Source organism: Puccinia triticina, chromosome 5A (assembly GCF_026914185.1).
Source record: "Puccinia triticina chromosome 5A, complete sequence".
Lineage (NCBI taxonomy): Eukaryota > Fungi > Basidiomycota > Pucciniomycetes > Pucciniales > Pucciniaceae > Puccinia > Puccinia triticina.
Genome location: NC_070562.1, coordinates 4,890,590 through 4,906,852, shown reverse-complemented (window position 1 = coordinate 4,906,852; position 16,263 = coordinate 4,890,590). Strand labels below are relative to the sequence as shown.

Genomic DNA, 16,263 nt, shown 5'->3' with positions numbered 1-16,263 from the left:
TGGGATGTGTACCCCGCTCAATGTGCGTTCATTGAGAGGGGTGTGTACTGCGCTCAATGACTGGCCATTGAGAGGGGTGCGTACATACCCCACTCAATAGGTCACTTGCAAAACAGTGGTGGTACCCGCCTCAAGTACCGCCGGTACCCGTTGGCGGGTGCCGTGTCTGGGTCCGGGTTTACAAAATGGGAGAAATTCATAGCAAGTACCTGCACCTGTTGCGGGTACCCGGACCCGCTTGACCGTTGTAGGGACTCTTGTGGGACACTTAAATGTTTATTTGGTGAAAATATCCTCTGAGGGGGAAATAAATTGCTAATAGGTTGAAAGGCTATTACAACTTACGGGTGGTTTGAAAGACCTGCCCCTCTAATGGTACTATGCAAATAACTAAGAGTCTTGTAATCAATATTTATAAAGATGTGGCTGATTCCAAGATAGATCTTACTTTTGTATAGTAATCTCTATCAGACCTAGATTCCTCAAATCACTATTCTTGCAGATCTGTTACAACTTCTGATGCTGGAGGGATAATGTAATCCAGTGGGATCAATTATGTAAAATACAATTGTTGTTGATGTTGGGTTGTTGATGAGAAGGTTGGTAATGATCTCTTCCTTAAGCAATCTCTTGATAAGGCACTTTAATCAATACTAGAGCTCCTGGTTGCTACTACACTACTACTACTTGTTATAATTGTTGTTGATTAAGTTGGTAATAATCTCTTCCTTAACAATCTCTTGATAAGGCACTTTAATTACTACTAGAGCTCCTGACTACTACTACTACTACTGACTCAAACTTAACACTACCACTACCACTACCACTACCACTAAAATACCACTAAACTACCACTGTAACTAAACTAACCACTGTGACCAAACCTCTGTAGGCTGATGGGGAAAAGATCTGATGAGGGGGGGAAAGAGGCCTCCTTATATATTGAAGGGTGAGGGAATTTAGCTCCAGGGGAACTCCTTGTGAGGGCTATTTTCTGCAGGGGATATCAGTTGCACAGCAAGATATGCATGTGTTGCACTGCCTGCCAAACAATTAGGTAATGGATTCTGCAGGAGGGGATATCAGTTGCACAGCAATATATGCATGTGTTGCACTGCCTGCCAAAGAATGATGTAATTGATTCTGCAGGCAGGCTCCTTGAACACCTTATCTGCCTGCATATGCTGCACTGCATGATATCATGTGTTGTTAGGTGACCCAAACAACCTTCCGTAACCTACCATATGCCTGCATGTCCAGCTGTTGCCTTCTTCCATCCAGAATATTGGGGGTCAAAGCCTCTCCTCCCACCTTGCTCCATCCTTCCTTCTTCCTCCTCCCTAATTAATACTTACATCCATATCCCATCATACTGAATCCTAGACCCTTATAAAGTAATATACCACCCTTATAAAGTAATATACCACCCTTATAAAGATAATATACCCTTACACAAGTAATATACCCTTATAACACTGCCTTACTTGATACACCACACCATCCTCCCTTCCATTCCTGGTTGAGACATGTGCTCCCAATACCTTCCACCTCTTCTATTGATAACATCCTTCCACCTCCCTGCCATCCTACCTAGTCATGGTCCTCCATTCCATCCCTGATCACGCCGTCCATCCTACATGATCCTAGTCTGCCGTTCTGTCCGTGCTAACACTATCCCTCATCCATCTGTCTGTATCTGTAATGAATCCATTCCTCCCATCAACACATACACTGCTTGTATTATATATAACTTCCTCCTCTTATAATGAATGATAGCTGTATCTATGCTGTCTCAATACCTCTGGAATGTGCTTTTGGCATTGTCACGCCAATGGAGCACCACACTGTCTATAATCCATCAACTTATTTCAATCCTGTTCAAAAGTTAAAGCTTAATTTTCTTGCTTGTTAACAGGTGACACAATATGAGTGGGAAGATTGAAGAAACAAGTATGAATAGAAGTGAGAAAACAAGTCCTGGAAGATGGATCTAAGCACAGGTCTGAAGGTGAGCTTTGTCTTGAGCCCAAATGATCACACCTAAACTTCATGTAGGTGTCTTCCTGGGCCGTTGTTGGTGGAGTTTCATCAGGATCAGCTGTAGATGCTGCGTTGGCAGCTGCATTGGCCTTGGAGTAATCATTGAACATCCCTTTGACCAATTCATGTTGCCTCATGAAATTCCAAAGCATCACAAGGGCATAGATGAGACGGACTTGTTTTTTCAACTCTATTTCTGGAGGGACCTTGAGAATTGGAAACTTTTTCTTCAAGCATCCAAATATTCACTCAACACAGTTTGAAAGTGTTGCATGTCGTAAGTTGTACAGTAGAGATGGTCAAATGGGTCCTGGTACCCGCAATGGGTGCAGGTACTTGCTGTGAATTTCTCCAATTTTGGACACCCGGACCCGGACACGGCACCCGCCAACGGGTACCTGCAGGTACACTACCACCACTGTTTTGCAAGTTACTGATTGAGTGGGGTATGTACGCACCCCTCTCAATGGCCAGTCATCAAGTGAAGTACACACCCCTCTCAATGACTGCACATTGAGCGGGGTACACATCCCACTTGATGACCAGCCATTGAGTGGGATGCACACTCAACCAGATGACCAGCCATTGAGTGGGGGTGTAGGCCGGTCATCAAACAGAGTACACACCCTGCTGTGGAACTACTCTTGGGATGAATAGAGCTGGAGAGGGAATGGTGCTTTAATGGGCTGCCTCTCTGGGAACAAGAAAAAGAATATAAGAGTGTGGACTCTTATGGAAAGGTGTGGCTATAGAGGATTCTTGAGGTTTGTCTAAGGGTTTACTTTCTACTAATCTAATAGCAAGTTAAAGGTAATGTAAAGTCTGTCCAACCTGATATATTTGGCATAGACTTATCAAGCTTGTCCACTCTGATTTAATGGCATAAGCTAGGCTAGTGAATGGTGACCAGTGATCTGAATTACTTTGACAGGATCTGATGGGGAATAAATGAAGAGGAAAACAACCCAGTTTATATACACAAGAAAGAGGAGCCATGAGGAAACAAGGATAACCTGCAGGGAAGCATAGAACATTCTACTTCTATAGGATGAAACAGCCATGTGGTCAGAGTAGTGGTTCAAGGAGTCACATGATGGTGTAATAGTGGGTGGGGATGATGCCATCTTCTGGGGGCTATGGTGCAATCTTCCTAGTTGGAGGAGGGGATATGTGAGACATAAAAGGGGTAGAATATTCTATGATCTAAGATAGGAGGAGTTATGAGTTTCAGGAAGTGTTTCAGGAAGAAGTAATCTAAGGATCTAAGATAGGAGGAGTCAGGTGTTTCATGAAGTGTTTCAGGAAGTAATAATCTAGGTGGGGTTTGGGGCTATGTCTAGCATAATGTGTATCATGTTGGGTTTGGAGGGTGAAGGGTTTCAAGGGTGCTTATACATCTTTGAGCACATGGTTCTAAGGAAACACTAGAAGAAGGGGGTAAAATGTGATCTGGGTAGATGTTTGAGACTAGGAAGAGGGTTTATCCAAGAGAGGGAGAGTGTGGGAAGAGGGAATACTATTATCCAGGGTATGTCCATTGAGTGGGGATGTTGAGGGGCTTGGGCTTTGCTGACAAGGGGGCCAGAGGTATGGGATTTATTCTTGAGGTGTGACAGCATTGTGATTGATGGTTGCTGGTTTTCTGGGTAGATCAGGATTGGCTTACCACACCGCTCAGTGGCCGGCCATTGTGATCACTCCACTCAATGTCCGGTCATTGCATGGGACGTGGGGGTGTGTACTCCGCTCAACAATGGCCGGTCATTTGTCAGAATCTGAGCTCTTAGTCCGCTGAATTTCTTTTTTTTCCTGTTCCTCTCCCCAGTTCCTGTCCCAGTTCCAGTTCCTGTCTTGTTGTCACCTGTTCAGTTAACTGTCCAGTACCCTGTTCCTGTTCCTGTTCCTGTTCCTGTCCTGTCCATGTCACCTGTTCAGTTACCTGTCCAGTCCTGTCACCTGTACCCTGTCATTGCTGTTAGGCCCCCCTTTGGATCTTGCTGGGGGGCTCTCTAGTTGTTTGGTTAAAGTCTGCTCCTTGGAAATGAAATAAAAACTATTGAGTCTGAGCTTCAACAACCTCAACCCTGCTCCTTGGTCCTATCTGTTCAACTCAAGATAGCCCCCCCCCCCTTTTCGTCGCCTCCACTTGTAGAGCTGAAATCTTAACATCATTGAGGGTGTGTACCCCTCTTGGTTCATCAAGGGTGTGTACCCCTCTCGGTTCATCAAGGGTGTGTTACCCTCTCGGTTCATCAAGGGTGTGTACCCCTCTTGGTTCATCAAGGGTGTGTACCCCACTCAATGACCATTCATCAAGCAGGGTGTGTCCTTGGTGACTGGTCAATGGTCATTGAGTGCGCATCCCACTCAATGGCTGGTCATGAAGTGCACCGGCCATTGAGTGAGATGTGTATCCTGCTTGATCTCCGGTCATGAAGCAGGGCGTGTACTCCGCTTGATTTCCGGTGTCGTGACAAATACGGGCGCGGGGCACCAGAGCCGCCGGCGGGGTTTCTGGGGGTGCAGTGCTGCGGATTCCCTAGGCGCGGTGCGGATTAGAGTTGTGGAGGTGGGGCGCATTACTTGAGCGCGGAGCGGCGGTCGGATGAGGCGGAGCGGAGCAGGCTGTCTAGTGGTGGCGCGGAGCTGGGGGAAGCCGCTGCAGCTGGGGCGGAGGCGGCGAGTAGGATCCCAAGCCTCTGGAGGCTAGGCAGGGGCATGGATGATGGATGCGGCGGAGTTTGGCGGCTGTTTACAGCGAGCAACAGAAGCGCAGGGAACGGCGTGGGTAAGGCGGTGACGGCGTGCGTGGGATGGGAGGAGAATCTGTTTTATTCTATTGCTGTTGTGTAGTTTAGTTCAATGTGGGAGGTTTCTCACGGGAGCGTTTCTTTGTACGACGGAAGGAGGAGGAGTTTTGTTTACTTACTTATTAGGGGGGGGGGGGGGGGGAGTTTTTCTACCCCCCATCATCATGAGGGGATCATGTTTTTTCTTTACGCATTTTACTTCTTCTTTATGATTACAAATGCAGAGGAGGTTATTGTGATTATTTATGGCGTTATTGATATGTTGATTGGCTCTTACTGGATTACTTCCTTGACTGTTCTCATTTCTTTTCTTGTGGCTTTCATCTTGAGTGGAGTTTCCAGGAGTAATTATACGCCTCCGAGTTTGGAGAACCCTTGATACACTTGGGAATCTTGCGGAGGGAATGGTGCTGTGGTCATTATATGACGGAGAACCACTTCCTTCTACCACACCGTTCATCAAGCAGGGTGTGTACCCCACTCAATAGCCAGCCATTGAGTGGGATGATGTTGATGGCCGGCCATTGAGTTGGATCATGTTGATAGCCGGCCATCCACTGGAGTTGTCAGCCGGGCTACTACAATAAGTTAGAGCCCGGCTAACCAATTGTATTACATGTAACAATAAATAACTTATTGAACACCAAGTGCGGCGCAGAGCGCCGCTCAGGAGAAAATTCATTATGCATCCGCTTGACTGCGGAAATGAGAAGATAAGACTGTTAACATAACTCTTGCCAATAGAATCGGCCGGAGAAGAAACGTGGCCATAGTTCAAGAAACCAGTTCTCAGGCCAAGAGAACGGGTTTGACATTATAAAAATAAAACCAAACTACACTAGATAGTTCTATGAGATACGGCCGGAGGAGGAGTAAACTACAGCTTCCCCCCCGGCCGAAGATGGATTGTTCTATTTGAAACGGCCGGAGGAGAAGTTAACTACTGCTTCTCCCCCGGCCGAAGATGAACAACCAAGAATGGTCTGAAGAATAGAACTCTTCCTCAGACCGAGGAAGAGTTCCAATAGTAAGAGATAAATTGAACAGGAGCGACGAAAGCACAAAGACTCACGATCACTCCTGTCAAAAAATAGTCTTTCCCGCGACCAAGCAGCCGCGAAGAATTTGAAAATAGAATGACGACCCTACCGGTTGCCGCAAGAATATTTAAGGGGAGGCTTTTGAGTGAGTAAAAGCCTCCCCAGATTCATACCAACCATTTTGCAGCACCGCCAGCCTCGCCCTTGTCTACCCAACCAGTTCGCCAGCCTGTCCGTTCTTCGATCTCGGTTCTTTTGAGTCGTCTGTCTTTTTGTTGTGGACTTCCTCGCCGAGTAAGTCCACTGTTTCTCTTTTTATTTCGGGATTCTATCCCCCACCATCTCCTGGGAACGTTCCAAACGTTCAAAAACCCCCTTAACTGGGCCCCAGACGCCACAGGACTTAAAATACCCCTGCGCATCCCGTGCGCAGGCCCTGTAAGATTCTTCGGAGGGCACTTAAATACCCCAGGCGCTCCTGGCCCCTCTGTTAAACCCCCTTTTGGGTCTATTAGAAATAACATATCCTAGTTATTTCATATTTTTTACCGCGCTTTTTGCCGCGCGCCACACCGCACCGCTGCGCAGTCACCGGTGTAGCTAGAAGAGAGTCACTCTTGGCATCACCGTGCCTGACAGGAGTGCACAACTGTGGCTGACAATGGCGGGTACCTGTTTGGTACCCGGGTACCCGGTGATTTTCTGGCCCAAATTGCATACCCAAAACCGTACACAGCACCTGCAGACGGGTACTCATAGGGCAGTGGCAGGTTCCGGGTACCCACTGGCCATCTCTATTGTACAGTTCCTTCTTGGTTTCCGGTTGGAGGCCTGCAATAGCTTGCTCTTTAAGATGATATTGTGTCGCTCAGTAGGGTGACATCAATCCCTTTTGGAGTCCATATCCTGCATCAGCCAGAAAGTATTTGTTTCCAGGTAGATTCAAGGCTTTTGAGGCCGCATTGGTAAATACACAAGTATTGTGAGCACTACCCTCCCAACCCACCAGCACATAAACAAATTCAAAGTTAAAATTGACCATGGCGAGGAAGTTTTGAGCAATGATGTGTTTCCGTGTTTGATAGTTGGCTTGTTGATCTAAAGGTACATGCGCAGGGACAAAAACCCCATCAAGTTCTCCTAAGGCATTTTTGAATGGCTGGTACTTTGGATTCTCGGAGATTGGACCTGGTTGGGTGCACAATGCAGGATTGAACCAAACATGGATGGGATACAGAGCAATCAGAGCCTCAGGTACCAATCCAAAGTACCTGTACTCCGCTCTGGGACTAGCCTGTGCTGGGAATCACACGGTCAAGTCATGGGGTATGTACTTCTGCCCCTTGAACTCTGTTTTTGAGGGGCTGTGTACCCAATCCATGGCTTTTTAGCAGGTTGAAAATCCCGGGGGAGGTGCTCTGCTTATTTTTTGTATTTTTTTATCATCCTTTTTTTATGTCATGCTGGGGGGTCCAAATACCCCAAGTAAATAGAGGAGGGGCAAGAAAAATCCCCTCTGCCGGCTAGCAGAAAAAAAATATGAGAATTTCATGGTTTATTATCTGCAATGCACAAAGCGTTTTGAGCTTCCGCGCACTGTGGCGGGGATGTTGAGTGGACACCCCCTGCAGTGCGCAAAGTACATCTGTTTGAAAAAAGCTCCCAGCCAAATGGGTCAAACTGATACAGTCTCAGCCAAAAAGAGGGAATAATAGGGGGGTTCATGTAAGGCTGATTTCGAAATCAGCCACCAAAACCAGCAGATGCAGCTTTTGAGAATCCTGAGAAAGCAAAAAGGTTTGGCTGGGCAGCTCCCCTTTGGAAGCAATCTGCCATGCATAAACCGTACTAACAGGTGCATGAGCAGACAAAATCAGCATTGCTTTTTTGCAGTGTGAGCCCCCCTAATTTACAAGTCCCTCTTTCAGAGGGCGCCCGCGCAGCCCGGGTGCTTTAGGTCTAGCCGCTTGCCCGCCGAAACAAAGGGACTTGTGTTAAGTTAGCTATATTGTAGCGAAAGCAGAAAAAAAATTGCTGCGCTTTGCGCAGGCCAATTTTTTCGCAGCGGCAATTTCGCTGCGCTGACGCTGAAAAAAGCTTCTGAAGCTGACTCCGGAAGCCGGATGTACGATGGAAGTGTCACACAATGGCGGATCGACATAAGGGATGAATGGATTGGCCTGTAGCCAAGCAAACGGATATCAGATACCTATCAATATCAGGGGAAACAAGAAGCTTGCAAAAACATCTTGCTAAAGGATTCTTGATTGGATATCAAATCAACCAGAATTGGGATGGGGCAAGAGGGTTGATTGTGACAGTGAGGGATGAATTGAGGCAAATGAGAATTATAAAGTACTGTTGAAGTTGATTCTTTGCAACATCAACGGACAATGAAAAGGATGTCACCCGGCGCATCAGGCCCGGGTAGAGCTTTTCGGATATCCGAGCTCGGTCAATCCATTCGCGACAACGGATGTGTGTCTCATCCCGGCTTCCCAAAGTGCACCTCAGTTTTGAGCTCTTGGGCGCGGACTTGAATCTCCATCCTCCAAGATCTGGGGTTTCGGATGGCAACTCAGAAACCTTTTCAAATATCTACAAAACGGTGAGGTATGCCACCCGGCGCATCGGGCTTGGGTCGAGCTTGTTTGACCTCCGAGCTCAGCAAATCCTGCCCAGATAACGGGTTTCTGCTCACCTAATTTAGCCAGTCTCATGGGGAACACGCCCAGCCATGGTACTAGTGTGCCATGAAGTTCAAATAAAAAAGGTCACACGCAAATATTTACTTCCAAACAAAGATGTAGTTCTGTGTAAGCAAAAGACGAGTTACAAATTTGTGATCTCATGCAGGGACTATCATCATCCGATGTCAGCTGGCATACTACCGAGTGAGAATGTATTCATGAGGAAGTTAAGAAGTTGAAGCAATTTGGACAGGGGCCGGGGCAGAGGGAAGGAAGGGGATAGTTCAGCTGAGGTTGCCGTTGGATCGGATGGATATCTCCTGGCCAGGCAAGCTTGCTGAGGGGCTGGGAGTAAAAGGAGAGATGGTGGACTTGTTGGGAGACTCCTCAATGCCATTCGCGGGGAACCTGACTCTGGGGAGCGCAAAACTACAGGAGGTGCCCAGGGAATCGTTAGTGATGCACGATGAAAAAAGTTGGTTCCACAATAGATGGCGAGCTTACGGTGGTCCTGATTATTATTATTATTAACTCTTGCTGTTTCTTCAAGAACCTGGCCCCTTGGGGCCGCAAGTTAGGTTGCGGCGAAGCCGCCCAGTCATTTGGAGGAGCAATTTTGCGGCGAAGCGGCCCACTCATTTGGAGCAGCAATTTTGCGGCGAAGCCGCCCACTCAGTTAGAGCAGCAATTTTGCGGCGAAGCCGCTGGGCGGGGTAGAGCTGATGCTCGGCCCCTTGAGGGCTGGTGCTTGAAGAAGTTTGGGACTGAGCTGATGCTCTGGGTTCAGACGCCAATGCGCACAAACAAGTCAGGCTTACGCTGATGCGCTGCAGCCTTAGCAGACCCGGGGTATTTTGTGGGGAAAGTAAGAGCCCCATTTAAGCCAATCAGAAAATCCGCGCAGCTGCTGTATCCCGGTCCTCCCACAGGAATGGTAACATGGGGCCATCTCCGATGAGGTCATGCTTTGATAAACCCCAGGACTCTCAATCTGGGTCGTGACCGCGAGTCCGCCCATCTGCTCACACTAAGTCACGGGCTGCCGGTTCCAGCCCGGCGCTTTTCCACACAGGAAACACACACACCGCCTTAATTCAGTGCTACTGGGGAGTATTTACTCTTGCTGTTTCTTCAAGAACCTGGCCCCTTGGGGCCGCAAGTTGGGTCGCGGCGAAGCCGCGTTTGGCGGCGGAGCCGCCCACTCAGCAGGAGGAGCAATTTTGCGGCGAAGCCGCCCACTCCGTTGGAGCAGCAATTCTGCGGCGAAGCCGCGGGGCGGGGTAGAGCTGATGCTCGGCCCCTCGAGGCCTGGTGCTCGAAGAAGTTTTGGACTGAGCTGTTGCTCTGGGTTCAGACGCCAATGCGCACAAACAAGTCTAGATGGGTAGGAAGGCTCTCGCTGATGCGCCGCATCCTTGGCAGACCGGGGGTATTTTGTGGTGAAAATAAGAGCCCTATTTAAGCAAATCAGAAAATCAGCGCAGCTGCTCTATCCCGGTCCTCCCACAGGAGTGGTAACATGGGGTCATCTCCGATGAAGTCATGCCACGATCAGCCCCAGGACCCCCAATCTGGATAGTGACCGCGAGTCCGCTCATCTGCTCGCACTTATTCACAGGCTGCCGATCTCAGCCCGGCGCTTTTCCACAAAGGAAACACACGCACCACCTTATGCGGAATGTCATTCACGAAGCGTCTGACACCACGTAGTTTCAACTGTCCCTAGCCAGAGAGCCAGGATGAGCCCATACATTAAAGACACCGGCCCTCAGAGCCAAGCGACCAAGCATGATTCTTCACCGGCGTGCTGGTGCATACAACAGCTTAGCAAATAAAATCCTGCTTGGCAAGCAGGTGCTGGGTAGCTGCTCTGTGGAAAGGTGTCCTCAACGGCGAGAACATCGCCAAGGAGGAGGCTGCTCCGGCGAGCGGGTCTTTTCACTGCTTGCTGGGGAGGAATCTCTGTTGGAATAATCCCCGGCAAGCGGATCCCCACTCGCCCGGGAGGATTCCTCATGTCCGAGGACCTTGCACCTGCTTGCTGAGGCTGGGATGAATCCAGCCTAAACAATTCCCCCATCCCCATGGTCACCAGATGCAAAAAAACAGCACGTGTACATAAGAGATTAAATATGTATGCTGTAACCAGAATTTTTGTATTTCCTGTTTGGGCATGTGTGTAATGATAATCATGAAGACCATCCCACGATCCCTAGCCGCGGACCTCCGACTTGAGAAAAACTTTCCAAGTCTGACCCTCCCAAGGAGACCGCGCAAGTAGACCCCCACACATATAGGGGACTGCTGTGGTCACCAATACAATATACTTTCTCCTCAATCATACAGCTTACTTTCTTGACGGCCCGGAGCCATCATCTTACCTCTTTCCCTCACATCTTTCTTCTATCCGTCAAATTAATTACTCTGTCCATCACCTTTATGTGTCATAACCTTGCCTTATCAACATAACTTGACCCAAGACCATATAACCTTTTCCCAATTGCTTCTCAAGGTTTATTTTCATTGTTTCAGCTGATTCACCAATTGTTTACATTACTTTGACGCACTTCAACATACTTGCTATCTTCCACTACCCCATCCCCTGATATCCCACTGCTTTCCTTCAGATCCGCTATCCTCTGCCTCCGCCGCCCTCCTCCTCCCCCACCGCATCCCTGTCACCACCCGCCCACCATTCCTCCCTCCCACCTCAACTTACCCGACCTAACTAGCCTACATATCTCTTACCGCTCAATCTCATCAAGCCACCTATACAGCTTGGACGTTTTGATCTGCTGAAGCTGCCAAACTCTTTTCAGCTGGAATGACCCACACCTCAAAGCCAACTGCCAAAAACTATCCTCTTATTGCTGACATTGACGATGTTGTGCCCGAGTCGGCCACCTCCGTGGTTCCAGTCCCGCACGGCACCAAAATTCCCCCATGTAGTTTGCGAATGGTCCGTTGGATTGGTGGCGCTGCCCCCGCTTTTGATAGCTACCCCTTTTGCTTTACAATTCCTGGCCGTAACATGGGGGATGCCCACTATTTTGCCGAAGCCATGAAGGCCACAGTTCGCTGGACCATGCAAAACTGCTTTCACAACGTTGTACCCGAGCCCCCAACTGCAAACCAGCCAAAGAAACGCGGCCCACCGTTCAAGTACTATTTTAAGCTCTACTTTGCCTGTCCCCGACGTGGCTACCACAAAGCTCCGATCAAATCCCGCAAAGCAGCCTCCAGTTGGAAATGCGGATGCAACGCCAGATTTGAGATTACACATCACATCGCCACTGATACCCTGAGGATCGATTGGTATTGGAAGCATTCGCATGAATTGAACACCAAAGACGATATGCAGCACAACCGCCTTCCAAAAGCTGTGCACGACTGGATAGTTGAACGTGTTGACCAGGGTCTTGGATGGAAAGAAATTGAAAAGCTTTTGACATCCCCCGACATCGACACTGTAAGTGATTTGATTCACATGATTGTTTGCAGACGTTGCAGTGCTGACTATTGCCCTTTCCAACTACCCAGCTTTGTGACACTGGCGTGGCGGTGGCAGAGGGAGACGGTGTTCTTTACAACTTAGTCCACAACCTCATTAAAAGCCGCAGGACTGTACTCGCTCGACGGAATCCTGATGTGTTTGTCTCTCTAGCTCTCTGGTAAGTTCACCTGAACCACATTGGCTGGCACACTTTTTCTCCGATGCTCGCCGACTCGGACGGTTTCTTGTTTCTCATTCAATCCCCTTGGCAACGGAAAATGATGTTGGAACACGGGATAACAATGCTCTTCATTGATGCAACACATAACCCGGTGAAGAATCATTTCCTTTCTCAAGGGCGAAAAGCTAGCTTATACACCGTGATGATACGCAACCCTGTCACAGGCAAAGGCCTCCCTGTCTGCTGGGCTTTCACTGGCTCCCTTGCAATGTAAGTGGTTCGCTTCAAATATCTCTCTGCAACATCGACACAATTTACTGATCACCTTTGCATTTCCAGCGAGCCGGTTGAACAGATCCTATCGTGGCTACGGCGTTCGTCTGGACTTGTACCCCACGTCGTCATGAGTGATTGTGCGCTCGCAATCAAGAAGGCAGTCCAGCTTGCATATGGTGACCTCGGGGAACTAGCACCGAGACACTACTGGTGCTTGTTCCACGTTATGAAGGCTTTGCGGACTAACGCGATAATACACTTGGGAAAACGAGCGCCTGAGGCCGTCGCCGACTTCCGAGCAATGTTGTATGCCGCTAACTACCCGAGGGGCCGCATGATGCTCTTCTTGAGCAAATGGGGGCAAATCAAGGCCGCCTTTGCGGACTATGTGGACGACCAATGGTACAGCAACATAAAATACTGGTCATTGTACTATCGGACTGTAAGTCTTTTTTTTTTTCTGATGACATGTGTTCAAGTGTTAACTTTTTTGTTTCTCTTGCAGACTGCCTATCAAGGGACTAATACAAATAACTATACGGAAGCCTGGCACAAAACATTGAAAACGAAGTACCTTTTGCCCGCCGAACGACTCCGAATTGATGAGCTTACTCAGGTATTCTGCGACAATGTCGAGCCTTGGTACCGAAGGGAGGATCGCCAGGTGAACACCGGTTTCCTCAAACAACGCACCAACAAGTTCCAACAGCGTCCCAAGGATCGCGCAAAGGGTTTTACCAAAGGCTTTTTGCAGCAAATCGGGGTCAAGGTTGTCAAGCACAATGATTACGTGAGTTCAGTATTGTTGCCGATCGATCGTACATAGTATGAGTTTAACTGACTGGATTATGAAGTTTTGGATTGACTCATTTTCCAATCCAGGCCTGCGGGGCTACCGTGTTGAACTCGTGCCGCCGATGGGTCTCACAGAAGGACGATTGGTTGCCTGCGACTGTGGCTATTTCTCCAGGTGTGGTAGTGCATGCATCCACATGTACTACTTGGCACGAGAGCACGGGTATCTCGTGGTAGAGCGAGCCCCCAGTAGCCACCAGCCACATCCTTACACGACTTCAAACACACAGGCTGTTATTGAAATCAACAGCGACTGATATCGAAGTTATCAATCAATCGAGCACGAACTTACCAGCAACACTTAAGCGATCCAACTCGGAGGCCTTTTCACCGGGTGACACTGGCGACCTCAAGAGGATCCGCCTCCCCACAACTGAATTCACCTCCGCTCACCCGGCTTTCCTACCCACTGGTGTCAGACCTATCGCGCCTGAGGCCGACAGCACAGCTGCACCGTCAGTACCAACTAATGAACCACAGGCCCCTCACGAGATCATAGCAGCCAGCCTCAAATCTGCAACCGTGGCTCTCAAGCGTGCGATCAACGCACTAAAAAAGAAAAAGGCTCGACTCGAGATGGTTAATAGGTTGTCGGCTTCCATTATGAATTGGTTTCAAGTAACATCGCATACTCTGTTACAATCAGTCGAGGAACAGCTGCCTGGGCGTCGTCACACGACTACACCGTCTTTTCCGGGTGTTGAAAATACCGGTCGGATAAGTGGTTTGGAAGTCGCTGTCCTGGTAGGAGAGCTTCAGGATGTAGGTCGGCAAGCATTGACTCAGTTGGACGGGCTGTTGCGGATAGCGAAGAATTCAAAGGCATTTGTAGCAAGCTCGACAGAACCATCAACGGACTTATTCAAGGAACGTTGTTACGAGATTGTGGGTATTATCGAGGAGGCGGGAGTTTTGGCGCCCAGGGTGCAAGTACGATAAGGTGATGGGTCATTAATTGAAGGTGAAATTAGCTGTGAGGTACAATGTGACGGGTCGATACATGCAAGGATGCAGGGGAAATGGGCCATGGGGGATAGGACGGGAGGAGGCGTCTGTCCTTAGAAGTGTGGCAAGCTATCAAGGTACCACGGACTTTGTACATTTTTATTCTTACATTTGTATGGTTACGGTTGTTGTCGGTCTTATCTCTCCCGCTGCTCACTGCTCCTGGTTACAGTTGTTCTGTTACGTAGTGTAGCTATTGCAGATTGTTGGTCACGGTTACGTTCATTTCATTTGTCAGTTGTTATGGTTATTACATCTTTTTTTTCTTCATTGCCTTTTTTTTTGTTGTACATTTTTTTTTTTCCCATTCTTCGCAAATCAGCAACCAGATTCATTTATCTTTGTTTAGGCTACATTCAGGTACGCCTTGCTGAGAAATCTTCCTCAACAAGCAGGTACAAGTCATGGGGGGAATGGAACAAAATCCATCCCGCCAAGTACAAAGGAGTACCCGTTTGGAAAGCCCCCCCAGAAAGCAGTTACCATTTTTAACTGCTTGGAGGAATCTTCCTTGGAATCATGCGCCAGCGGAACAATCCCCAAGTAATATGTACATGTACCCGCTTGCCCAAGATGATTCCCAGACCTTGGCAAGCAGGTGTAATTTTTATGCCCAAGAGGAAGCCTTCCGGGCAAGCAGGGGAATCCATCACAAGGTCCTGCAACATTCCACGTCAAAGGTATCAACAGGTTTGAAGCAAGGAAAAGACACAAAAATGATGGGCCCGGTATATTTTCCCACTGTCAATAAAGGCCAGAAATATTACCTTTGTCTGCTACTGTTACACTGACAAGGTATCACTAGCTTCAAAGACATGGACACAATCAATGGAGGGACCTATGACACTTACTGGAAAACAGCAGAGGTCCTCAGACTTGCATTGCTGCCAATGCTGGCACAAAACCGCAGGCTGGCAGACGGGCAAAGCCCTACATCATTTTTTCTGCATCCTACTTATCCACAGCCCACTCTCAAACCCTCAAGAATTGTTCAACCACATTGCTGTTGAGCTCTTGGATGACCTGCTGCACCAACTCCAAATGGTCTACCAGGTCAAAAACCCCTCAGATCAACTTCACATCTTGCTCTGCTACTACCTACTGGCAAGGAAGCCTCAGAAGAGTGGAAAAAACTCTTGCCAGTTGGACTCCATACCCCTGCTGCTGGGGAGGGGCAATTATTGAAAACACTATGCATGAAGAAGATCTCCAGTGAGGGGAGTGTGCAGACCTATTCCAAAAAATGTGACAAACCCTGAACCATAAAAAATGGATCATTGTTGACTTAGCAGTGCATTTGGCGGAAGCAAATGCTGCCAGCATGCTATATGTGGATGAGCCCGGTGGGTGTGGCAAAATCTACACAATGAATACTGTTATCCATTCCCTGAAAGCCATGCACATCCCCGCAGTAGTGGTTTCATCCTCAGATGCTGCTTCCTTAATGTCAGTCAATGGTGCCACTGCCCACTCCCGGCTCAAATTTCCAATAGTAATCCACTCAACCAGCACCTTCATGTTGGCCCTTTGGCCTCAATGCGCTTAGGTATTGAAAGAGGCAGGTGTGAATTGATCATATGAGACAAGGTTTCAATGCAACATGACATGCTGTTGAGGTGGTTGCAGACCGCTTTCTTCAAGATCTTATGCAAGATGGCCAAACTTTTGGTGGCAAGTTAGTCGTATTTTGCAGGGGGGGATTTCCAACAGATGCTATTGGTTGTGCAAAATGGGACTATCTTTGACCTGGAGACAGCCTTCATGGTCACCTCATCTCTATGGGCCCATGTTATCAAGTTCTCCTTGACCAAGAAATTGAGGCTGAGTGGTGGTTCAGACTCTGCACTGACAGAGCTGAATGCTTCATTCTACC

General features: G+C 48.3%; 1 protein-coding gene across 1 annotated transcript; it reads left to right on the top strand.

Annotated features, from left to right (window-relative positions):
• Window positions 1-8,740: 8,740 nt before the first annotated feature.
• PtA15_5A592 (uncharacterized protein) lies at window positions 8,741-14,324 on the top strand (the record flags this gene model as incomplete). The annotated part of the gene is made up of 4 exons (XM_053169370.1): window positions 8,741-8,764; window positions 13,036-13,320; window positions 13,413-13,484; window positions 13,563-14,324. The coding sequence occupies 4 exons, from the start codon at window positions 8,741-8,743 to the stop codon at window positions 14,322-14,324; spliced, it is 1,143 nt and encodes a 380-aa protein (XP_053020574.1).
• Between the last annotated feature and the right edge of the window lie 1,939 nt (window positions 14,325-16,263).